Source organism: Phoenix dactylifera, chromosome 7 (genome assembly GCF_009389715.1).
Source record: "Phoenix dactylifera cultivar Barhee BC4 chromosome 7, palm_55x_up_171113_PBpolish2nd_filt_p, whole genome shotgun sequence".
Taxonomy (NCBI): Eukaryota; Viridiplantae; Streptophyta; class Magnoliopsida; order Arecales; family Arecaceae; genus Phoenix; species Phoenix dactylifera.
Window position 1 is genome coordinate 15,227,553 of NC_052398.1, and position 26,289 is coordinate 15,253,841.

A 26,289-nucleotide genomic window follows, 5' to 3' on the forward strand; every position below is an offset into this window, starting at 1 on the left:
AAGAACATAATCAACGGTGCTACGAGCACTTGATCTCATTGACAAATCTTAAATATAACTTGCAATGCTCCATGACAACCTACACACAAAGCAGAGAAAAACCATAGAGAACTAAAAATTAAGAAGTATAATCTTCAGCAAGCCTTTATGCTATTTGAATCTTGGCATTTCCAAGATGTAAAAACCAACTCCAAAAGTTATATAAGGCAATCTAGGCAAAAATTCATTGTGAAAGTTTCATGTGCTTATGCCTAAAACCATACAATACCTCTTGCTATGCAGGGTCCATGAGCAGGACTTGATGATGGGGCCCATGCATTAAGAAGAGGCTTCATTATTCTAATATACTTTTACATTAAAATAAAATAGCATTTATTGTTTATTATATATTATTAATGTTAAAAATATTATTAACCATTATAGTATTATTAATCAAAAATTGTTGTTATAATTAATTATATTATTTTAATTTTTAATAATAGTTACTTTTAGAAGTATTGATACTATTACTTAAATATTTAAAAATAATTAATGATAAAATAATATCATTTTATTCGATTGATACATGGTTATATTCATATTTTATAAAATAAATAATAATAATTGTTAATGAAATATGTAATAATAAAATAAGAATTTATTATTCATTTAAGACATGCTAGGAGTGACTTTTTTCTACCTTACAACCAAATACGCAAAGTGATGAAAGTGCACTTCAGCAATATTTTAAACAAATCAAACAACAAAGTATCTACTTTTTAAAGTGCATTTTTTTGAGTGCAACTTTTAGAAAATGTCTAAAAGTTAATTTCTACGACAACAAAAAAAGTTACCAGCAGTATTTTTGATTACCACTATAAGCAAAAAGAAATGTTACAAATATCTTTTTCAGTATTTTTGTGGTATTTTCTTATGTACTATTTTAAAATCAGGGCAAGCCCTTAACCACCGAGTTATAATGTATATTGTTATTATATAAAAAGAGTTTATTTAACTCATTCACATATATTTAGGTCATTAAATAATTATTTGATGTACATTATTACATTTCATATTTTAATCATCATTTTTATACAAGTCCTTTTCTATTTCATAAAAATAAAAAATGAACTTATTTTATTTTATTCTTTATGATATTTTCAAAATATTATTATTAAAAATATTTAAAAGTTAATTTCTATCTATTTCCATATCCATATACATTTTTTTCTTACAATCTCTCAAAGAATAAATAATTAATAATTATTTTTATTTATGCAATATAAAAAGTAATAATAATATTTGATGCAAGAGTATTAATATTATTATATTATATTTTTATCTCAAATTATTTTTATTTTTAATATTTTAATATAAGTCCGATCGAACTATGGTCTGTATACACTAAGAAGATATGCTGATGTGTTGTAAGTATGTCTATCTCAAGGGTTTTAATCACGAGAGATTCGATGACCAATACAATATATACAATAGCATACTTATTTACCCTAGGGTGGTTAGACTCAAGCACTATATAAAAATTAATAATTTAAGATTTAGCGGCAATCTTCTAAAATCTCATAAATTATAATATTACTTACTAACATATTAGTTAAATGCCATAAATACAATTGTAGTTTCCAGCATTTCAAGTTATATGTTATAGAATATAAGTTTACAGTGGCATTTACAATAAAATACCACTAATAAAAATACTTATTGGAAGTTAGAAGTATGTACTATAATACAACAAAAAATGATTTTCAATGGCGTAAAATAAGAAATGTCATAAGCAATTTGCCACTGAAATCCATTTTTGCCCTAGTGTTCTTTTTTTATGTGAATTTTTGTTATAGTGTTCACTCCACTTATATATAACCAAATATGCAACAAGAATAAGATATTTCCTTTATGTCTATTTGTCACCTCCGACCAAACTAGATTTGTAATCATTTCCTTTAGTTATCACTATTAGTGATTATATTATTTTAATTATTTTGTTTAATAATTATTACTATTAGAAGTATTACTATTACTTAAATATTGAAAATGACCATAAATAATATTATTTTATTCAAACAATATATATTTATATTTTATATAATAAATAATATTACTTTATTAATAAAGAAATAATAATAAAAATATGAATATATTATTCATTCAATATATGCTAGAAGTGACTTCATACACCTTACAACCAAACATCTGAAAAAATATATATTCCAGTAACCTTCACTTTCTTAATGAACAAAACAGTAAAAATGTCCACTATCTAAAGTGCTACTTTAGATGCCCAAAAGTTGCTTTTACTCTAATTATATAACAAAACATGCAATAAGAGTAAGATATTTCCTTTAGGCCAATTTGTTACATGTGACCAAACCGATTTATGCTATTTCGTTATCTGATGTGTATTGCTTGCCATATTCTAAACAAATATGCTAGAAAAAAAAAAAACTTGATTTGCAATGGCTACCCTTTGAGAGGAAAAAATAGATTTGAAGGATATATGCTTGGGTGCGTAAACTTACCTCAAGTGTATAAAGAATTAGAGTCGTATATATTTCCGACACGGAAGTTGAGATGGCCGAGTTGGTCTAAGGCGCCAGATTAAGGTTCTGGTCCGAAAGGGCGTGGGTTCAAATCCCACTCTCAACAATAAGTTTTGCAAACAAAAATCACATATTTAAATGTCTGTAATTTTTTCTTTAGAGTTTTCTATTTTTAGCTCCCACATGCTTATAAATTTTTCCCTCTTTTGTTTAGACTTTTCCATTTTTAGCTCTTACATGCATATAAATTTTTCCCTCAAATTTATGTTTTTTTTTTTTTGTTTTTAAACATCTAGGAAATCTTTTTACTCTTAAATATTTCTTTTATTTCTGGCTATATATAGGTCCGTGCACATGCTCGCAAAAGAGAGAATCTCTTTTATGGGCTCAAGTTCTACGCTTAACAATTATTTGTGTGAACTTTTTATAATATATTTTAAATGCTTGTAATTTTTCTTATTATATATTTTTCTCTTAAACTTTTTTCTACTTATACATATGCACATACATGCATACAAATATGCATCCATATATACATATATGCACACATAAACATAATACATATGTACATACAAACTCATAGATATAGATACATACATACATACATGCAATTTTATTAATCTTTTTGTTCTTATTATATATTTTGAATGCTAGTAAACATTTCTTTGGAGCTTTTTCTCCCTTAAGAATCCAACAAACATTTTTGCTCTTGAATTTTTCCAAATTATATTTATATTCAGTCTTATAAAGTTTTTTTTTCTAATTACATATTTTGAGTAATTGTAATTTTTATTTGTAATTTTCTATCATTTCTATGTGTCCAACAATTTTTTTTAGCTTTTAAATTTTTCTTATTTTATATATATAATCTTATAAAGCTTTTTTCTTCTTCCCATAGTCAGTTCTTATGAAATAATTTTGTTGGCTTAATAAATATTTTTATCTTTGATTTCTCTCTATTATGTTCTTATAATGTATCTTCAATGCTTATAATATTCTTTTTTGGTTTTTTCTTTCTTGTACATTAAACAATCTTTTGATATTTTCTTATCATGTGTATTCAATCTTGTGAAGTTTTTGTCTTCTATATCCTTTTGATAGATCATCAACACATATCAAATAACTTTAACATCTAATAAACATTTTTGCTTTATTTTTCTTTATTACTTTTATATTTAGCCTCATTTCAAGATGATTATGATATATTATTATACGATTGTTAATTTACTGAACAGATAAATCTGATCAGTACTTGTTGGATTTCAGTTCCTATTGTATTTTTCAAATTAGCATAAAGTTCAAAATTATAAATAAATATCCTACATTCTTAAGAATCCAACAAATATTTTTGCTCTTGCATTTTTTCTGATTATATGTATATTCAATCTTATAAAATTTTGTACTAATTATATATTTTGAGTAATTGTAATTTTTTATTTGGAATTTTCTATCATTTTTATGTGTCCAACAAATATTTTAGCTTTTAAATTTTTCTTAATATATATATAATCTTATAAAGCTTTTTTGTTGGCTTAATAAATATTTTTTTCCTTGATTTCTCTTTATTATGTTCTTATTATGTATCTTCAATGCTTATAATATGCTTTTTTGGATTTTTCTTTCTTGTACATTAAAGAATTTTTTGATATTTTTCTTATCATGTGTATTCAATCTTATGAAATTTTTGTCTTCTATATCCTTCTTATAGATCATCACCACATGTCAAATAACTTTATCAACTAATAAATCTTTTTGCTTTCTTTTTCTTTATTATTTTTATATTTAGCCTCATTTCAAGATGATAATGATATATTATTATAAGATTGTTAATTTACTAAAGAGATAAATCTGAATGGTGCTTGTTGGATTTTAGTTCCTATTGTATTTTTCAAATCAGCATAAAGTTCAAAATTACAAATAAATATCCTACATCCTTGAATAACATAAAGTTTGCATATACCTATTGTTAACTTATCATGCTCCTTTGCCAAAAGAATTATTGTATTCAGAATTTCTTATGATGCAAATTCTTTCAATGCTTTTAGACCTTTCTTTATTTGATTTGTGCATAAAAAAATATATTTGACTATAATTCTATGTTTTGTTAAGGAAAGAGCAATATTTTTTTTTTTTTGCATTTATTTCATTCATCGCTTTCCAAAGACAATTAGTTATATTTATAAGTTAGACTATTCTAAAATAAAATCTTTATTTTCTCTTGATTACATGATCATAGAATATTAGTGTTTAACAACTATTGTTCCAGAAAAGAATAACTCTTTAATAAAAGAGAAATGCTTTGAGGCACCCTTAGTATGCTTGAAAGTTTTTTTGGGCCATGTGATATTGGCTTGGTAACTCAGTTGGGAATTCAGTATTCAACCACTTTTCATATATTGCAAATTCTAGCAAGTTATATTAATTCGTTCATGCATGGCAAAAGAACTTGTCATATGCACATTTCCAGTATCATTATTCTTATAATACGGTTAGCTTGAAGAAAACAAAAATATGTATCAACTGCATTTGTTAAAAGAAAGTGAAGGTTGAAACCAAAATAAGTAAACAATTCAAATAGAAAAATCATGTAGTTGAAGTTATTTTCATAAAACTCATAAAGCTTGTGGCTAGCTAGGCATTCAAGAACAATTTGGCTAATGGAAAAGATTTGAATTCAACAAAAAGAAAGTCCAGAAAATTTGTTAAAAGTTTGGAAAGAGTTTAAACCTAAAAAAGATCATCTTAAAAAAGTTACATGATTTGAAAAAAAGATCATCTTAATCGAACATTATACGACCAAGTTATAGCCTTTGAAATTTCGACATGTAATTTGGCTTTCTGATGTAACAGATCTCGCTCCTAAACCTTGTCTATCTTTACTTATAGTAGCTAAAGTGGTCTATATCAAGTCTTATGATTCTTCTAGATCAGATAGAAAGATATATACTCAGATCAATCAAATCCAACTGTGTTTCTAAAAGATCATTTCCAAACCATCGAACCATGAGTTGACTCAACCTATTTATAGCTTAAACTTGACCTTCAATTGAGAGAAGTTTTAACAAATCTCTTATGATAGTAATTTATAATAAACCTGAATGCTTGACTCATAAAATGGGCATACTTTCAAAATAATTTTACAAGATTTAGGGCTATAAATGTTATATGATAATTCGACGATTGAACCATGAAGAATATTTTAATGATCTAAGTATCTAATTAATCTATAGTTTATTAGATCAGCTCTGAATGCCACCGACATCCAAACTCATAATCCACTGCATAATCTAGTAGTAATTTACATGGACAAATATATAGGCTATTGCTATCGATCCAAAATTCCATAAATGTCCATAGTTTAACTTATGCATTTCATATTTGCATGTTGCACGCACGCTAATCAATTAACATATCATCTTTTGAATTCATATATAAAACTATTATGTTAAAGATAATTACAATCTATAACCATAATATTTGATTCTCACTAAGTGAAACAACTTAATTTAAAAAACAAAAAAAAGAAACAACATTGTTATTGAATTAGAAGTTTCAACATTACAAGATTGTGTAGGTTCCAAAAAGGAAAAGAAAGGAGTATTAGAGAGAAATATAAAATATAAATCTTAGATACATTAGAGAGTTAACATATATTGAATTATGTGTCCAAATCCAAATTGAATCTAATAAGGAAAGTATGACATGAAATTTAAATTTAATTATTTTATTCAGTTTTGATTCTGATCATGCTTGGACCTGACCTTGTTTACACCCTTGCTAAGAAAAGGTGGTCCATTCTACCAAGTGGTCTAGGAAGGAGGGAATCCTTCTTGCGACAGCAGCAATGATTGGTGATGCTTCATTGATTAATTATGAAGTAATAAAAAAATAGATAAAAAGAATGTGCACTACCAATTGTTTCCATCACAATGCCAGAGTGTTTGAAATAATAAGACACTTCGCATGGTACTTTTATTTTCTTCGGAGATAGAGAATAATTATGGATTCCAACTTTATCAATACTGTAGCTCACTAGGAGTTATTACTCTATTAAAAAAAGCCAACAAACCGCGTAGATCCATGCTTAACAATTATATTTAACATTGGAATACCTGAAACTTAGTTTATACATAATTTCAGATGGATCCTCCTGACCTAACTCTTTCTGACGCCTTAAACACCTTGACCTAGCCACCAAGGTGGTAGCTCAGTAGAACTGAGCATTGTCTTCTAACTGCATGGTTCGAAGTTCGAATCGCCCTGCGCGTCGATTAAAATATGGTGACACTGCTCGGACATGGGGCCTAGGAATGCTTATTGATCTACTGGTAGTTTTAGTGGTGCCAGATGTGACATACTCATCCTTGGGTGGGGAGAATATGAGTAAAACTTGTCTGCCCGCATCAAACATTGTCCTGACGGGCAGGGGCCCAGTGAGGACTGCTACACGGGGATGGGCTTGTCCCTTCTTCCCCACTAACCCCTTTTGTTTAGCGAAAAAAGAAAAAAACACCAAGACCTAACAAATAAAAAAAAATGTTACTCCAATCTTAGGATTCAAGGGCTATGTTTTTTTTTCTAATACTAATAATTTATTCACATGGACTTTGGTAATATTCTTAGTCTCTTCTTCTTTATTTAATAAGTGAATGGCCCTAGAAATGCCAGGTGCCTCATTGATGTCAGCAACCTAGTTCTGAGAAGCTGTCATGGACGAAGACTAACCTAATCATACTCGTTACTTTGAGGTGGGTCCATTCCAGGGATGGGCTTCGTCAAAGGAACTGGGTTCCAGCCTGTCTGCGCTCTTAAAGATATTCAGAGATAAGGTTATCGATAATGACTCTAGAAAACTTTAGTCTTTGTCATGATTGGAGTGATGAGGAAGGACCTTTGTGTGACTGCTCCTAGGTTCTCTTCATATTAGGTGGAGGATGAGATGACTAATTTATAGTTAGAAGAACCTTTTTTTTTTCTTTTTATTGCAATTGCCTAAAGATTATAGGTAGTGCCACTTTGAGCCCACCAATAGTGAATTATTTGTACCTCTACTCCTTTTATGCATGATTTGTCTGGATGGAAGGTATATTTTCACATTAGGATATAAAAAAGAAAAATCAATACTGGATTCCACTAGCAACCTAAGATGCATTTTGTTGGACCATGGAGAAGGGGCTCATCAGGGGTATCAAAATTTAGAGCCTCTGGCCATTTTTGCAGTTCATATGGTTGTGTCCTGCTAAGGGGAATAAATTGTCCCCACTTAACCAGCTAAGCTAACGATGCGGCATAATTAGGTCGATGAGCCTTGTTCAACAACCTAGTTGGCTAACTCAAATGAAATTTTGTTCAGATATTCCATTTTTATTTTTATTTTATTTTATTTTAAGTGTTTGGGATGGATGTTCATGAGCATGGGGTTCATGATCTGCAAGGTGGCCAGTTGGGTCTTAATACTTGAGCTTGGTAAAATGAACTGATATTTTGAGGAAAAGCTAATTAGACAACATAAAAGAGGGCAACTCTCTTGGGAGACAGGCCCCTCTTAGGTATACTATGGAATCTAACTCTCATATTGTTCTGGATTGTAGATTGGTAATCCAGATCTGAAGACCGATCCCTCTTATAAATGCAGGTACTCTTCAAACTCTATCTATTGATGATTTGCTCCAGAATATTTAGAGAGAGACCTTCTAGAAGTAACTGAAGTAATGAGACTTGTTTTGATGTCTTATAGTGCTTGCCAGATTTGGTTGGCCATGAATGATAGCATCTTTCAAGGTATTTATCAAAGTCCAAGATCGATCCTTATGAAAACATCCATCTTAGCCCAAGAGCATATTCATGCGGTTGCCCCGAAGGTATCTCTAATAGTAGGGGAAAACTATGGCTCTTACCGTGCAGACTCTATGCTTTTTCAAATGATTTATGTTTTTTGGGTGCCACAATTTTTCTATTTTTTTGAGGTCAATTTTGATGATAGTGCTCAAAATAGAGGTGAATTAGGTGGCGGTAACTTTGTTATTATAAATGCTAGTGGTGCGTTGATGGCAGCAGGTGGTTTCAGACTTTTTGAGATACAATATCATAGTTGAGTTGCATGCTGCACAGGAAGGACTGACATATGGTAGGAAATATTTAAAGGCTTCTTACCTTATTATCGATGGGGATTCCTCGATGGTAGTTAAGTGGCTATCTAATAAACTGTCAATAAAAATTATTTTTCATCCTTTAATGCAGGATTGTTAGAGAATGGGATCAACTCTATTTTCATATGAGGTGACACATGTTTATAAAGAGGCTAATGGTGCTATAGACTAAATGACATCTTATGTAGCTAATTATGTGAGAACTATGTTGTGGACTGTTTTGACAGACCTTTTTCTGAATTTTTGCCAGTTTTATTTTCTAGTTTTCACTGTTGTATTCCTGCTATGTTGATTTAATAGATCTGGATTACTAAAACAAAGAGAGAGCACAATCATGATGGCAAATATTCTGAGGAGCCACTTTAACTACTTTTGTCGCACAGAACAAATGACCAACTCATTGACAAGGCTAGTTTGATGTGCTTCTTTCCTAAGCGAGGAAACAAGTTGGAAATATTACTTAAAAAATTTGTGCAGTTAAAATGTTCTATTATCATTTTTTTAAAGTGATATAAAATAACATGGTAGAAAAAAAATATAGCTTATGATGCAAAAAGGAATCTAATCTAACTGAATAAACAAGTTGCACTATAAAGTCATCTAAAGAAGGTTCTTTGCTTTTTCAATATTCTTCATACTTTTTCTATTATCTTGGCTTCCCTGTGCCCAGTCCTCTTCTCCTTATTAATTATCTAAATATAATAATATAGTTTAGTTAGATCAAAATTCCTCATATTTAACCAAAAACAAAGGAAAAAATAAGAATAAAAAAAAAAACAAGCTTTGCATGCAATGAATTGCCAACTTGAGATAGCCCTTGCACTAATTATAGTTAACTATGAATCTAACAAAATAAAGGCAAAAACAAGGTATCTAATGGAGTGTTATGATTCTTATGAAACATGGAAGCCAAAAACCTTAGATTACTACTCATGGGCCGGGCTTGGTTTTCTTTTTAGGCCCAATCAAAACAAATGAATAGATTCAATTTTTGATACAGCTGTATTGCACTGTTACCTGATGCCTCCCCGTATAAAAAAGGAGACAAGGGACAACGGAGAAGAATCCAAGGACACACCAACCTCCTACTATTTTTAATCCCGTAAGATGTAAACAATACTTTGTGTGAGAGCCCAAACAAGAAAAAAAGAGTGGAGGGTTTGGGAGCAACCACTCCAGCAATCAGAAAGGTAGCCGTTATTTCTTTTCTCTTTTGCTTCGATTTTTCCGGTAGGAACTCTCTGTCGAAATAGCTGTCTTTCTGTGACAACAACCACCTTCCAGCTCTGAATACAAAACATCCTCTCCATATCTCCAACCCCCCTTACTTTTTCTTTTTTCCTTTTGATTTTTCTGTCCTTGCTTCTTCTGCTATAATTCTCTCAATTCAGATAAAAAAGACTAGATTTTTCCTCACCGGAATACGAAAAGATTAAATTTTTACTTCTACTGCCCGTAGTTCGAGAGGCCAGAGGACAGTTGGAGGGATGGGAAAGAGGAAGAGAGAGAAAGGAAAGATGTCCGCAGAAACCTCCAACTTGCAGCACCGGACAACCCCTTCTGAATGCTTTAACCTATAAAACAAACACCCTTTTCTCTCATTCCTTCCCCTTTTCCCTTTGTTTTTCTATCTCTATTCACCTCCTCCTCCCTTTTGTTAATTGTTCTTTTTTCTTTCTTTTTTTGGTTGATGGGCATCACATTCTTGAGTTCCTCCCTGTCAATGGGTTTTTCTGGTCTTTTCTTTTGATGGGTTGGTGTGATTAGGCCTTGTGGAGAAGAAAGGAGTCTCTTTTTCTTTATTTGATTGGCATTGGTATGGGCTTGGTAGGGAAGTGAAGGAAGAAAGAAGAGGAAGAAGAAGGGGAGGAATTAACAACAAATAAAAACAAAGGAAAAGAGTCTTATGCGGAGTCGGCGCTGTGTCGCTGTCTGTCAGCATTGTCGGCATTTGAATTATGATTGGGAACAGGGGATTCAAATAAGTTATTCCGGCATTTAAGTACGGAGTGTGATGCCTAAACCTCAACTGGTCAGTCGGCCATAGCAAGCACCACCCACCGAAGGAAACGATCGAAGAGCTGGGATTCGGCGACAACTACTTGGGGCCAATCCTCAGCTGGACTTGGTGAAGTGGGCATATAGAGTGCTGTTCTGGGAGCAGGCATATCTTCATGCCAATATGGGCAAAAGATTTGGTTTTGGTGCATTAGCAATATGTGATTTAATCAGGATGATGAGCGAATGAAGCAATGCAATCACGAGCTGCAGACTTTTAGTTTTAGAAGGTTTCAGGTATTGAATTTTGTGTTTGTATTCTGTCAAGAAATTTTATTTTTCATTGTGTTTTTATGATCTTAGGAATGTAATATCCAAGTTTTTGATGAGACAAACTAAGTTGGATTAATGTGATTGAAGCTATATCTTGATGCCCATCCATTTCTTTTTGGTAAGAAAAAAGTTGGATGCCCGTATGAGGCTGAATATGGGAAATGTACCTCTTCTGGTTCTCATTCTGCTAGTACTGGCAAGGATATTTGGGCCTTAAAATGTAATGAAAATGCAGTCTAAGAACTGTTACGAATCTATTGTAATTTGATTGTAGACATGCAGAAGCTTTTTTGTGCATCCAACAAGTGCTTTCAAACATTTATTTTATATTGCTCATGATTGTTCGTTGAATCTCTAGTTGCTCCATTACTATAATGCATTATCCTTCTGTATTTTGGATTTGAATGATTTATAGAGGCTGATATTCTGATATCATTTGCTTTGTTTCTTCCTACTTTATGTCCAAATGTGCATGATTACATTGAATTTTCTTCAAGTGATACAGTTATGTCATATTCACCACAAACTTTTTCATTTAAATTTTCATCAAGACATACCTTCACTAGTGTTGCCTAATGTCATAAAATAAAGTGATGGCTTGCTTAATCTTGGTCATCTGAAAGAATAAAAAAAAAAGTGATTCATGATTACATCTTTTTCATGAAATATGTTGGATTTGTCAAAAGAACCTTCATGAGAATTGTTGCTGACAAGTGACAACAATTTTGCCGTTATATAAATTTGCAAATATTCTTCTTCATCTTTTATCAAAAGAATATCGTTAAACTGATTTTTATATGAGCTTACTGCTTTGAGTTCAATGTACTAATCTAATATAATTGATAAAGATAACAATTCAGTATCTGATATATGTTAAAGCTTCTAGAAGTGTTAGTTATATTATGAGATTGACTGATTTCACAAATAAAATTTCTGTCTTCTCTAAATAACAAAATACTCATTTTTCTATAAGTGGCCATTGAGTTCACCGACAGAAATTTATCCTAGGTGATTTACCAAAGGAAAGAAATTTATGCAAGTCAAAATGCTGATTTTAATTGCTTCCAGTACATTGTTTTTCTTGGTTTCAGTTATAACTTGGTTTAGTCCATTATATTCTAGGTTCAATGTCTAGAGAGGCAGACTTCCCTGCCACTGTTCCACTGTACTGAGGTGGATCCCATACTAAATGTCAGGGCATCTTGCAGCAGCTCTTGGAGGTGCTGCAGGAGCCGTGGCATTGGTTGGGATAGTGGTTATTTTTGTATGGTACTGCCTATTGCGTAACAGGGGTGTCTCGAGAACTTCAGAGACGAATTCATCAGAACCATCTCTACAAGGTACTAGTTGTTGTTCCAAGAGCTGTTTTATTTATTTATTTAAGGGAAGGCTTCTGTTCTGAAGAAAATGATGGCAGACCAGTATTCTGCTCTCTTGAACTTTTCGGCAGGACAAAGTATTGAATTGCCTTTCCGTGGAGGTGTCTCTTACCCACCAGACTTTCAAGGAGCAAGATGTTTTAAACTGGAGGAATTAAGTGTGGCTACAAAGAATTTCAGCAATATCAATCTTATCGGTTATGGAATGTTTGGAGAAGTCTACAAGGGTTTGCTTCATGATGGGATGGTTGCTATTAAGAGAAGGCCATCTGCTCCAAGTCAGGAATTTATTGAAGAGGTAACAATGGCCTCTGTCATTAGTGGTGAATATTAGAGCATTGAACACTTGGATGCAGACACTGTGCATGGGCACTTTAGTTGCCAAACTGAATAGACTATATAGAACTAATGAAATTATGAAAATACTAAATATCTGATACATTTTATTTTTGGAATTTGGGATCTCTTCAAATTTATTATTTTTTCATTACTTTTCTAACATCCAAGTAAACTTGATAAAATTTTACATTTTTAACGTAAATTATTTTTGACCTGGCTGGCATATCCAGTAAGTAACTTAGTGGCTAATTTTCATGGTAAATAACTTAATAGCAACATTTGGCAAGATACTGCATGAGTGAGCAGGCACCGAGGAGCATGACAAAAAAGGAAGCCTCAGACTTGTTCTCTTTCTCAATTTCCTTTTATCTGTGCTTGTTTTGTATTCAACGAAACATTTTATAGTTTTCTGACCAAGTTGTCTTTTAGGTACATTTCCTATCATCTATTCGGCATAGGAATCTTGTGAGTCTTTTGGGTTACTGCCAGGAAAATAACATGCAAATGCTCATCTATGAGTATATACCAAATGGCAGTGTTTCCACTCACTTATATGGTGACCTATTCTTCACTTGCACTTATTGTACATTTCCTATGTGAATTAAGGACATATCAGTTAGAAATACTGCAACTTTTGTTATGCAGGTTCTGGTCAGGTGGCAAGCGCCAGGCTAGAATTCAAGCACAGGCTCTCGATAGCCCATGGGGCAGCTAAAGGTGATTATTTGCAAAATCACCGAGTATTGGTGGTTTTCCTGGTATTGGTTTATTCCTAGTGAAGTAGAAAAGTGTTCAACTCCACCTTGTGGATAATTTTTCTCTCATCATATGTACTATTTTCTGACAGCCCTTACTCTTGAGATTGTTAGCTGTTCCTTATGGAGTACAAGTGTCTTTAAGAAATGTTGTCCCAGAACCTGAATTTTGATGCTGCTTTCCGTTCGTCAGGTCTGGGTGTTCTGCATTCTCTGAATCCTCCTCTGGTACATACGAACTTCAAAACAGCAAATGTGCTTGTAGATGAGGATTTCATACCAAAAGTTGCAGATGCTGGGCTTCGAAGCTTGCTTGATCGAATTGATGAAGCTGGTCCATCTTCCCGAATGACAACAGATGATCCTTTCCTTGATCCTGAGTACTCACCTTCCTGGAACTATTAAAAACTGAAATTTACTGCTGAGATAAATAAGCAAAATAGAAACTTTTTGTGAAAATGAAGAGTAATGATTATTATTTTTATGTTGACCATATACTGTTAGTAGCTAAATTCTTAATCCTATCGAAGTAAAAAATAAAATGTATTCTTAACAAACATATCCTATCATGACATTAATTTGACTGTATTATCTTTTGTTATCTGCATAGGGTCAAGGAATCTGGAAGATTTTCTGTAAGGAGTGATGTATATAGTTTCGGAGTGTTTCTTCTGGAGTTAGTAAGCGGGCGGGAAGCTAGATCTGACCAAAGTATCATCGAATTGGTACTCAGCAGACTTCACTATATTAGTAGTGCTGCTAAAATTAAGTTATTTCACTAGATATGAATGGAACTGCAATTCAATCATGTGCTTCAATCTAGAAAATAAAGATGATGAAGAATGTGCTTACCGTTTAAATATCTATTGCTCTTTGGAATCATTCAGTGCCCGTCGTACATATATGTTGTTGTGGTTGCTGTTGGATATCTAGTAGCATTTTATAGTATACTTTTCTAGTAACATTTAACAACTCTGTAATCTAGGAAAGAAATATACAGTTCCACTTGGTTCTCCAACCGGTTACTTACTTAAATTTTCATTCTAAAGATTTGAAATTATTTCAGTATGTTTTTTCTGTGTATGGTTTGTAATTGGATACTATCAAAGATGATATTATCAGATCAAGAGTCATTGACTGCTATTCTCACTCCATAATTAGCTCTTTATTCTTCAGCCTTCATTATGTTCAACTTTGCTTCCTTCTTTATCTATGAAAAGATTGATATCGTCACCTTACAAAGCCAAAGATTGGGTCTGCTCACCATATATGAAGGTTGCAAAGATATGTTGATTAAAGGTCAAATATACAGGCATAGGAAGATGTAATTTCTTGGGGACAATGTCAAAATAAGGAAAGATAATTTTACTCCATTAAACTATATTCTCTTTTGAGTAAAATTAATTTCTCTACCATGGAAAAACTCATGCTTTCTAAAAGTTACACTCTAACCTAAAAAGCTAAAATAAATTTAAACATAAGTAAATCATAAACATGTATCATATCTATTCTTCTTACTTTATTATCCAACCTAATATTAATGGTTGAATAGGTATTTCACAAATTCTATTCTCTGATTCTATATTCAAAATAATTCTTTCTCAAGGTTATCAGATTGTATTAAGATTTGGAGAGATATAAAAAGGCAGTGGGAACTATTAGTCTAGTTGGGATATAAGTTGGGACACCCATAAATACAGGAAGAATCAAATGAAGGCAATCCCACTTTGATGAAAATGTCATCTAGATTTTAAGAAAGGCACCCTTTCCTCTAGACTTGTTGCATTACACTTAAGCTGATGTTAAGGGGAACCTCTTTTCTCAAAACATAATTGGGGAAACTAGTCTCTGCTTATCATACCAAAACAAGAAAAATGATACTCTAAAATAACAATTTATTTTAATGATGAAAACAATGAATACTATTTTCTCATTCAACCAATAATAGGACTTCCACAATCTCTATTGCTTTAGCTTTCACTTCTTATGAAACAACAGGCATATTGTTTAATCTATTTGTTTCCTTCTTTAGTTTGTGGTAACAACAAATTTATTTTACATTTTTTGGCCCAAAACTAGCTCTAACCCTAATAATATTTGTAAAACAACACAGAAGAAGAAATGGATCCTGATTGTTGTTTCTGCGCCAACTCCCAATAATGTGTTAGCATGGTACATACCTGTATTGTACTGGACTGGCACTAACCAATACCAGTCCCAATGCCAATATCGAGATCCTAAATCTTGACAGTATGGGATACAAATAACAAGGTTTAAAATAGAAGCTATTTTAGCATTATTATGATTGTTACAATGGGTCCTTTTTTTACAGTATATATGTTAGCTCTCATGCACATGCAAAGCACATGTTTATTTAAGGAGCTTTTGATTGGTGTTCGTAACTGCATCAATTAAAATTGCTCAATAGATATACTCGGTTTAGAAGTAGATGCTGGCACTTGGATAGGCTTTATAATTTCCAATTCAATTAGAAACCTAACATAAGTATCAGAGAGAGAGAGAGATGGATAGGTTTCTAAATCCCAATCTATTAGGGAACCAAAGCGATAGATTAGAAAGAGGGAAACTTTATTATTTTTTATTGTAATATTATGTACATGTTGCTCGAATAGAGGGAGGGAAAGGGAGAGAGGTGGTGAGGCCTCATGGCTTCACTGATAGGTGACTTGCTCGAAAAGTTTATGCTGCGATAGTTAATGATTGATACCAAAGTTTAAATAACAACCATTTCCAGTAGCTATTCCATTATAACAGCCATTATATCATGCAGATAGCTAATAATACTGGACATTTTTAATGTTCATCTGAACAAAACATGTTTTAGATTCTAATATCTAGGTCAGCTAGAACAAAATAATCTTTTGTTTGGAATCTAGTGGCTTGTAAGTAATTCTGTAACTTTACTGTTTTAATGGCTTAATAATGGGCAAATAGCCAATATGTTATTTCTAAATACGTTCAGTTCAGGTAAAACTAGGTAAATAACTGTCAGTGCTTTGTTATAAGGTACATAATGATTTTTTAGGGACTGTTGTCTGGGAATATCAACATTTTTTGAAACCTAGGGATAAAGACTTTTTGGAAAGGATCCATATCTGAGATCAATGTCAGATTGGTGGATCCAATCTCTCAAGTCATAGCCCTTATATAGAGAGAACACAAAAGACAAGACGATAACAAGAATAAACCATGCTAATTTATAATTGGAGGGAATAGGACAAATGATAAGGACTAACTACTACATTGAAAGTGAATCTTGAAGCCTTGGTCGAATCAGTATAAAGTTCAAGAGTTGACAAATTTTCCTTACGAAAAATAAGACAATTTGAGGGAAAAAGTTAGTGCTAAGAGCAAGAAAGCCAAACTTGTCCTAAGATCCAATTGTATTATAGGTTAACGTCTCAACTAGAAGTGGGGAGAGAATAAACTGGCACTCTGCTTGTAATATGGATTTGTAATGAGAGGGAGGGGAATTGAGAAACTCTATACAAATTAGATATTAGTATTTACATATATAGGAAAGATGATCATGCTAAACTTTAATTCTTAAAACTAATGGTATTTTGGGTAGAAAAGTAGAAAATAACATCTTCTCAAAAAAATTTCAAAACTCCTATCCTTTATATACAAGTATAGAAGAAGTTAAATATAGAGGTTGAAGCGAGCATCTTTGCCAAGATCTTCAACACTTTCACGACTCATGATGGCCATTATCGTGAAGTTCTATTGCTTTTTTGCAGCCAATATGGTAATTGCCATGCCTAGAATTTATGTGGTTTGTTGTCTCGAGACATGACATAGGAAGTGAGTCGTTATTGAGTTGGAGAAAAAGAGGAAACCAACAACTGGTAAAAGTTATTCTTTTTCTTTGAGGAATATGCCAAAAATAAAGAGAGGAATGCCACCTACCATTTAGGAATCCAACAAGGGCATCCGAGGCTCCAATCATTGTGGGGTCTGAAGAGGGTCAGTTATATGCAGCCTTCCCCTACGTACAGAGAGGCTATTTCCATGTTTCGAAGCTATGACATCAATGTCATAATGGAACAACATTACCATTGTGCCAAGGCTCTTCTTCATTAGGAATCCAATAACAAGGCTAGGAAATGATACTTAGAAGAAATCCATCTTCCAAGAAGAGAAAACAAGCTTTTCTTCATAAATTCATCCACTCAATTGACCCACCCCCTTCATTATATGGTTACAAATTATATAAGCATATGCATGCAAATGTTGCGACTACAACACTTTTTGAAGGAACAACATATGAATCGAGAAACCATAACAAAAGAGACTCCCCAAAAGCCAGATGTGGAATTTAACCTAACCAGCCATACTTAATACAAATGCATTATCACTAGTAGATGGAAAAATCTCTTCTAAATATTTTACTATATATAAACTAAGCTCTCTCATGATGGCTGTTGACATTCAACTCTCTTACTTGTGGACATATGATAAAGGAAATCTGTAAATGAACAAAGAAAAAAGAAAAACAAAAAACAAAATCGACTTTCTTACTTCTCTAATGCAATCACATGAGAAAAAGAAGTTCCACAAAGAAGAGAACCAAAATGGACCACCTCACCTCTAATGCAATCAATTGGGAAGGAAATATGGGAAAACAATCTTGAGAAATTGCAACTTCCAAATTCCAAATCCCAAGATATTAGCATCTTTGCTGACTCTTGCTCTTCACTAATCATTATCTAGATCTACATTACCTAATTCAGTGGTTTGCTTAGTATGAATTTAGTTTCACAAACAAAATTCTCGACCTTCAAAAACCCAATGTGATGGGGGTAGGATTAGAAAATGTATTTCTAAGCGTTAAAATAAATATTTTAACTTTGGTTCTACAAATGCCTGATTACTGGAATCCAATTCCTCCTAAGAAATAATCGATGATAACAATGACAAATAATGGATGTTATAAGAATTTAAGTCTGTCCATTTAAGTTTAAATCTGTTTAAATTTTCTTTTCTTTTCTAAGTAAGTTTTTAGTTGAGTGATCTTTGGAAGTCTCTCCTTACTTTCCCTAAGAGTTGCTTTTCAGGTGCATGTTAAGTACAAAATGAAAATTCACTAGGTTTAGTATTGGCAACTTAGTCACCAACCTCTCTCATGTATGGTATTGAGTGTTGTAGGGACACCAACCCCCCTATGCGATGTTGTAGGAGCATGCACATAACCAAGCCTCCTCATAGTGTTAGTCTGCTTTCTCTATGACCTTTTGTAGTCCTTGCCTAGGCCCTTAAACCCACCGTATATTTGGAACCTTGCTTTAACCTACTTCTTGAAATCTTTGGCTATTCAATGTCTTGATTTTTACAACAATTTGCCAACCCTTTTGAGTTTCCATCCGATGCCTAAAATTCATAATTTGAGCTGGACCTCTAATTCTCATCCACTTGGTGATATTCCTCAAATAAAATCTCCTCTTTTACAAAATGTAGTGAATTCTATTGTGCATTCATACATTTGGTACCAATTCACATGACACCTATACCCCCAGTGATTTAGGTAATGCAAATCAAAATGGAGGGATAACAATCATCCAACCTATGACTTCAAGACTTGAGCAATATGGCTCATATCATCTATTACATACCTCTTGTACTAGCCTGTACTGTCCATATTGATACAGGGTACTGGCATCGCCAACTAATACCCTATGTCAGTACAAGAGTGTACATTGTATGTATGTACCAGCTAGTGACCAATGGGGGCCCATATCGTAATATTTTAAACCATGATATACCCCTCATCTCATGCTTATCAGACTTGCTAAGCAAGATTTTGTTTTATTTGGTAACTTGCTAAGCAAGATTTTGTTTTTTTGGTAACTTGCTAAGCAAGATTGTAATGCTTAGATTTGGTTTTGTCCCTTGGGAAGTGTTTTGATTACGGCATGTTTGGCGGCTTCTATAGTTTTGTTCTGAGCTTTTCAGTTTCAATCAAAACATTTAAGAAAAATCTAAAAAATGCAAAAAAATCAATGCAAGCTATTTTCCATCATTTGACTGTGTTTAAGTTTTCTAGGATCATATTATATAGAGTTTAGGTAGTTTTGGGCTGAAATTAATCTATGTTGAATTATAATTTATAATTGTATCACATGAATGGATTAAGCTTTTAAGTAAAATATTAAATATCAATCAACAAAACAAGCACAAAATAACAAGACAGGTACATAGGAGTATGAAATAAATTAGGTTTGTCTATTCAATACCATATACTATTGCAAGGTGGTTCACGCAAATGATAGTGGCCAGCATCATTATCGTCAGCAGGATGTGTGTGGGAGTACTGATAGAGATGAGGATAATGATGGCCCACCACCCATCCAAGTAGTTATGAAATATTTCATTTGTTGTATACAAAAAATAGTATTTTTTGGAAATATATCAAATTTAGTTGTTCACAATAACCTTTCTAAAGTACTACAAGGAGGGCCATTAGAAGCCTTGGCCGTTAAGAATTACATTTGTTATGTATCCTTCTTTTACCTCAAGGAGGAAAAAAAAATCCTTTCAAAATCGGTATATATAGTTGATGTACTAACAAAGAAATGACAAAAATACGATAACCAAAGTCAAACCAATGCTTTTAAAAGAATATCTAAATCAATGAAACTAGATACTTAGGGTTAATTTTGGTTTGGTCTCATCCAAAATTGATGAGTTTCATTTCCATCAAAACTTAAAACCTTGATGCTAAGATGTGGTCTAATAATCAATCATAAATGCGACTTCTTGGAGAACTTGTAAACATTTTTTTGCCTAGCTAAATTTATCTTCAAATTGAAGCAATTTTAGAACTGATGTGTGGTGCATATTTAGTGTTAGGCTTTTTCCATCGATAAGAGTTCATCCTTTAGTCCGTTTATTTTTATCATGAGGTAAGGTTGTCACACTGCCTAGGTGAGGACAAGCAGTGGATCCCTTGTATGTCCGAGGCGGGTGCGTAGGCGCTTAGGTGGCCGCTTAGGAAGGAAAGACCACCAAGCTTTATATGTGGATATATATATACACATAGATACATACTTTTTTCACGATATATGGCATTATTGAAACCTATTTTTCATGCTTAAAAGTCAAGGATGAGAATAGCAAAAGCATTGCTACCATTGCAGTAGCCAATAGGCTGCAAAACATAGCCAGGTAGCTAGCACCTAGCAAGCATTAAAAGGAGGAGGGCAGGAAGCAGTAGCCAACTAGCTGCAGGGCCACAACCAACAACCATTAAGAAGGAGGCAAGCAAAATAAAAAGGAAAAAAAAATGGAAGAATAGCTAGATGGAGTAGGAGTAGAAGTAAAAGAGGAAGAAAAATTAGAGGAAGGAGAAGAAGATGAAGATTGATCCCCAAAAAAAGAAAGAAACAAAGATATAGAAACTTGGCACTAGTGCTGGCCACCGCAGTGGCTGCTTCCACTCATCATTGCTGATGAACCTGTAGTCACTGTTGATCAGACCACTGGCTACTACTAGGTTGGCCGTAGAGGCTGCTACTAGGTTAAAGGGAGCCTTCCTTGCCCTTCCTCATATCCCATATGGGGATCAAATAGGGAAAGGAAACTGGAAGATAAACTCTTGAAGATGCAAGGTTTAAGCATGCTAGGCCTATGCAGCTAGCCAAATTAAGCACCTGGAACCTAGGCACCTAGGCAGCCACTTTAAACAATACCATGAGGATTGAAGAACTTATGTGATGGGGGACCATCCATCAATATGGAATCTAGGCGCACTTCTGTTAAGCACAAATATAAAAATTAGATATTTTATTTTATTTAGAATTTAGGGAATTTTATTTATATTGAGAATTAGAATTTTGTGGATGCTAGAATTAGAATTTTATATGGATTCTAATATTTTATCTTTATGCAAACTCTTATTAGGGTTTTGGGTTGTCTATATAAACCTATTGCTATGTCAATTGAGGATAGGGATTGAATTATTAAGATCACAGAATATCGAGATATCCCCTTTCTCTCTCTTTGCCTTATTCTCTCTGCTTCTTCTCCTTGTTCTTCTTTTCTCTTCCCTCTACTTCTTCTCCCTCTGTCATGCATCATTATGATGTAACCTTACAGACAATTTTTTACTGTGCTACTTTGATTCTTTTTCCTTTGTTAGACACTCAACCATCAAATACTTCTATATGTAAGGTTCATAGTATTCTTACACCTTTTGATTCATACTTTTATAAGTTGCTTATCATTGGGGATATTGGATTCCACTCATCTAGTTTGCATGGGATCATGAGGATTTTTAAAACCTCGAATGGGAATAAAATTATGGCAAATAATGGGATGCTTGTCATCATAATATTGTCCCAACTTGGAAATAAGCACACGATGCTTATGAACAAACCTACATAAAAGAATCCATGTAGTATTCTACTTGATTTTCCTTGTGTTAAAATATGAATTTTGTATTTTCATTTGGTTCCTTATCATCGATAGGAGGTCAGTCCAATGTAAGTTATTTTTTCTTCACAACCTTTTGATGAGAAAGACCACATCTCATGGTAACTTGGGATGTCTTAGATATGTGAGAAGTATCATCATGTACCAAAGCATCATGGCATGCAAGATCCCTTGTAGAAGTTGATCTTTTCTTCTTAGGATGTCCAATTTGATGTCATGAAAGTCATGTTCCATGATGGCCTATGCTTTGATACCAATTGACGTTAGAAGCAAGTTGATTGAATTGGACAAAAGGTGGTAAAACAAGAGCTGGTAAAAATTAATTTTCTCTACGGAGTTCAGCAAAAATTTTGAAAAAAAAGATAGAAATGCAACCTACCCTGAAGAACCCACAAAGAAATCTAGGCGAAAGGTCACTAGAAGAAATCCTCTGCTAAGAAAATAAATTTTCTTTCATTCATTCATTAACTTAAAACCCACCCAATACATTGCCATACAATTATAAGAAAATGCATTTGAACATAAGTGACAATGACACTATCCAAGGAGACAACACATGAAGCGAGAAGACATAACAAGTTTTCAAAATAAAGACCCCTAGATATCAAAATATGGGAGTAAAAACCACCCATATTTAATGCTCGCACATGGTCTAGGAATATGGAAGGGTCTGTCCAAAATACTAGTATAATCAATCATAGTGCCACTTTGCAGAAAATTGAGATCATCTTTTTCCTAGCTAAATGTTCTTTGGCTTGGACTGATTTAGGGCTAGGTGCATAGATGCTGGAGTGTCAAGATAAGTCTTTGCAACTATCTTAAGAAGAGGCAATGAAAGCTTGATGGTATTGTAATGTTCTATGCTGATGTTAACAAGTGACTATATTTATCTATTTAGAATGGCCAACTAGATTTGGGGTGATGATGAGGAGATCTTGCCATTTTACGGGTGAAGTTGTTCAATTCATACTCACTTACTTTTCTGAAGTAGAATCTTGGAATGGCAACAAAGGTGGCTGACCTCTTTGCTTCAATCGATCAGCGATCTAAAGAGAGAGAAATGGTTACCATTTTTTGAAGAAAAATAAACTAGACTTTATTCTGGGATATGCCAGGATGGTGGACTTGGTCAAGGTGGTGTGATGTCTGGCGTGTTAGTTGGTCATGTTTCTGCAGTGAATTTTCTTATTTTGTTGTTTGGGATTGGTTGATATTCATATAGAGTGTGCCTTCTCATTTTTGGGGAAAGATATATATCTAATTACATTTTTTTAAAGGAAATCGAAGAACATAAACCTTTTTCCTGCTGAATAAGAATCTTCATCCTTAGCATAAGGACTATATTTTAAACGTCGACTATGTTCAGAAAAAACGATGCTTTCCCACATACTTACCGTATTTCACTACTGGTCACATGACATTTCCACCATCATACTTGCATTGGATAGTTTTTGACTTTAGACCTTGTATTTATGTAATTTGTTAGCTACGATCCATGCATGGAGCAGCTTGGGAGCTCTAGTCCGTAACCACCACCTAGGAGTTCTTGGTATATTTAGCATGAGAAGTAGACCTCTTGCCAAGTCTGCTGCCTGTGAGACCAGGCCTTGGTTTTATGTGCATTATCTGTGTGGAAATTTTAATTCAGTTAACAGACTAATACAGCTTCAAACTGAGAACTCAACTCGGCAGTTTAATTTTGTCCGATTCTTGTCTATATCTGTAGTGCAAATTTTGCAATTTTGGATTCAGAAATTGCAGGTTTCTTGATAAAACTATCATTTGGTTCTGAAGGCACAAAAATATCAGGAGCCAAGTAATATTTCTACCCTTGTCGATCAGAGAATGGGCAGCAGTTTTACCTCTGAAGGAATGAGGGAGTTCCTGCGGCTAATAGCTTGGTGTGTGAACCCATCTAGCCAGAGACGTCCACCCATGAATTATGTGGAGTTGGAACTCGACCGGATACATGAGAAAGAAATGAGCCTGACCACCATAATGCCTGAAGGCAGTACAACTGTGACTCTTGGAAGCCAGCTGTTTACTACAACATAATTGAGAATATTACCTATTCTGTCTAAACTGTATATCAGCTCTATGAGCATGGTTTTGAAATTGTAGAGTGGATTATCAGCCTGCAAGTTAAGTGTATAGAAAGAACAGCTGTATAATTCCTTTATTTTTTTTCACCATAAATATTTGGAGAGTCATGTTGTACAAAAATTCTTTTTGTTGTTATATCTCATTTGTATGATTGTTGCTGTTGTTGGTTTGAAGTTCATGTATGTTTGTTACCTGGAAATGGTCTAAGTCTAATGAAAATTTTGGACACTTTTAATAGTTTTTTAGTCTCTCTTTTCTTTATCACTGCCTCCAGTGGTATTTAGTCTGCTCTCCATCCTATCATATGAATGGCTGAATTTTTTTGTATCTTTAGAAGCAAATTTCAGTCTTCACTGACATCTTGAGTTGATCTTTTGATGGCTGCTTTAAGATGCACTAATCTCAGGTAGGGATTAACCCGAAAACAGATCTCATTCTTTTTGGTTTGCACTGTCAGGCTGTGAGTGCATTACTTTATATGAAAGATTGAAGTTTTCTTGTGTTTCCTAAGTACAATTGTTTGTAATTTTCTTCCTTTCAGGTACTTAGGAATTTCATGAAGGCACTTCAAGCACTCTAGCAGTATGTCCTCTCTCTCTCTTCTAACATATCCATTTCTCTATTTCCATTGTTGTTGATAATTACATTTCTTTTGATCACCAATATGCATATGCATTTTTATCCCATTATTTAGCTGTCTTTTTTCTATTAGCACTATATCTAGTACTGTCAAATTCAGTATTTCTGACAGAATCCCCACTCAAAAAAAGAGATATGGACATTTCTAAATTTCTATATCTCAAAAGTAAAAAGATAAAAGCAGAGAGAAGCTTTTGTGCGGAAGTCCCCTCATGCTGCTTGTTGGAGGCCTCATCCTATCATTCTTCTACTTGCCCCTATATCCTGATTTTTTTTCATTTACATTATCGTAGGATTTGTGCTACCTTATGAAATTTAATTGAATTTGAAATTACATCTTTCTGAAACCTTGTTCTCATGTTTCACTCTGTTAGGTTGCGCATCTTTAATTTCATCTACTTGTGCATATAAAAGCCATCACTCGATAAATTTCTGAAGCTCCATGTTAGTGACCATGATTTGTAAATTAATTTCATTACAATGTTATAATTTGGAAACACTTTGTTAGTGATGTAACCTTGAACACGTAATTGAAAGGAAAAGGAGGAATGTAGAACTAACCATCTTGTTTGTTTGTTCAGTGCAACAGCAGGATGTGGTAGTTCCTAGGATAAGTAAGATCTACCTGCAAATGTGGTGCAGTTTAGATCTTCTGTAATATTGTTCTACACTTAGAATCTTTGTTTGCATTTATTTATGATATTTTATTTTGGAGTGAAAAGGTTGCCTGAAATTGGATAGCAAGGGCAGTGGGATGGCTGTCTGTGCAATGGAAAGTAACTTATTTTTTTTCAGAAGGTAACTTAACTGGAGTTACTGATTGTTTTGTGACATACAGATTGTGGGATTTTAATGCTTGACCAAACTTTTCAAAGTTTCTCATCTTTTGAGTTACATCCTTTCAGCATGAGTTGCATGCTCTGAACATTGACGTAAAAACTACTTAAGTATTGATTGCTCCAAACATTATAATTCACCAGCCAATCTGTGGGTTGATTTGTGTAACTATGATGTGCAACTTAGACTATAGTTAAAATTTAAAGTAATGTTGTAACTTGGCATGTATTTAGGAGTTGTTTCCTTTTCTGCACCTTTTTCATTTTCTTTTTATTTTTTTTGAGGGAAGGATGGGGAGAAGCCCATCAAATTCAACAAGAAAATGAATAAGAGTACAATTAGGCAAAACAGTTGAACAGTGATAGGTTATAAAAAGAAGGTTGAGAGGGAGGAGGAAAAGGAAGAAGGAAAAAAAGGGTGAAGTGGCCAAGAAAGACCATCTATAGAAGGCCTTATCTCTGTCCACCAAATTCCACAATGACATCCAACGAGATGCGTGGTATGAGATCCCCAAAGACTCAAATTTGTGAGAGCCAAAGGGATTACCTTTCTTCCTAACATTCTCATCCCTCCAGCTAGACCAAGAGAGATTTAACATTGAAAGTCTTGTTTCTTATACTCCATCCATTCAACATGTCTCTCTGAAACTACTTTGCGAATCGGCATTTGCTGCACTCTTTTCATTGGCTTCGGAGTTAGAAACATATAAAACTTTAGTGTTACAAATAAATCTCACTTTTTAGAAACCAAATGATGAATACAGTCTCAAATG

At 33.2% G+C, this 26,289-nt stretch overlaps 1 protein-coding gene and 1 non-coding gene across 3 annotated transcripts; both read left to right on the forward strand.

Moving 5' to 3' along the window:
• The first annotated feature begins 2,559 nt into the window (after positions 1 to 2,559).
• Positions 2,560 to 2,640, forward strand: TRNAL-AAG. The gene has a single exon. It is a non-coding gene; the product is annotated as a tRNA-Leu (tRNA).
• A 7,128-nt stretch (positions 2,641 to 9,768) lies between these two features.
• Positions 9,769 to 25,137, forward strand: LOC103698609 (serine/threonine-protein kinase CDG1-like). Of its 2 annotated transcripts, none has more exons than XM_026801650.2 (9): positions 9,769 to 10,978; positions 12,137 to 12,354; positions 12,465 to 12,691; positions 13,162 to 13,288; positions 13,378 to 13,449; positions 13,681 to 13,867; positions 14,098 to 14,212; positions 24,583 to 24,623; positions 25,055 to 25,137. In XM_026801650.2, the coding sequence occupies exons 2-8, from the start codon at positions 12,204 to 12,206 to the stop codon at positions 24,619 to 24,621; spliced, it is 918 nt and encodes a 305-aa protein (XP_026657451.1). In that variant the 5' UTR covers positions 9,769 to 10,978; positions 12,137 to 12,203; the 3' UTR covers positions 24,622 to 24,623; positions 25,055 to 25,137. The 2 variants fall into 2 exon arrangements, with proteins under 2 accessions (XP_026657451.1, XP_017696422.1); XM_017840933.3 differs by lacking the exons at positions 24,583 to 24,623; positions 25,055 to 25,137 and adding an exon at positions 23,733 to 24,278 and having other exon boundaries at positions 9,776 to 9,873; positions 10,143 to 10,978.
• The last annotated feature ends 1,152 nt before the right edge of the window (positions 25,138 to 26,289 follow it).

Bases quoted from the DNA above. Each gene is read 5' to 3' on its own strand.
- LOC103698609 (XM_017840933.3), top strand. From the start codon at position 12,204: ATGTCAGGGCATCTTGCAGCAGCTCTTGGAGGTGCTGCAGGAGCCGTG. The intron at 12,692-13,161 runs GTAACAATGGCC...GTTGTCTTTTAG, and splicing joins GTCAGGAATTTATTGAAGAG to GTACATTTCCTATCATCTAT. The intron at 13,868-14,097 runs GTACTCACCTTC...TTATCTGCATAG, and splicing joins GATCCTTTCCTTGATCCTGA to GGTCAAGGAATCTGGAAGAT.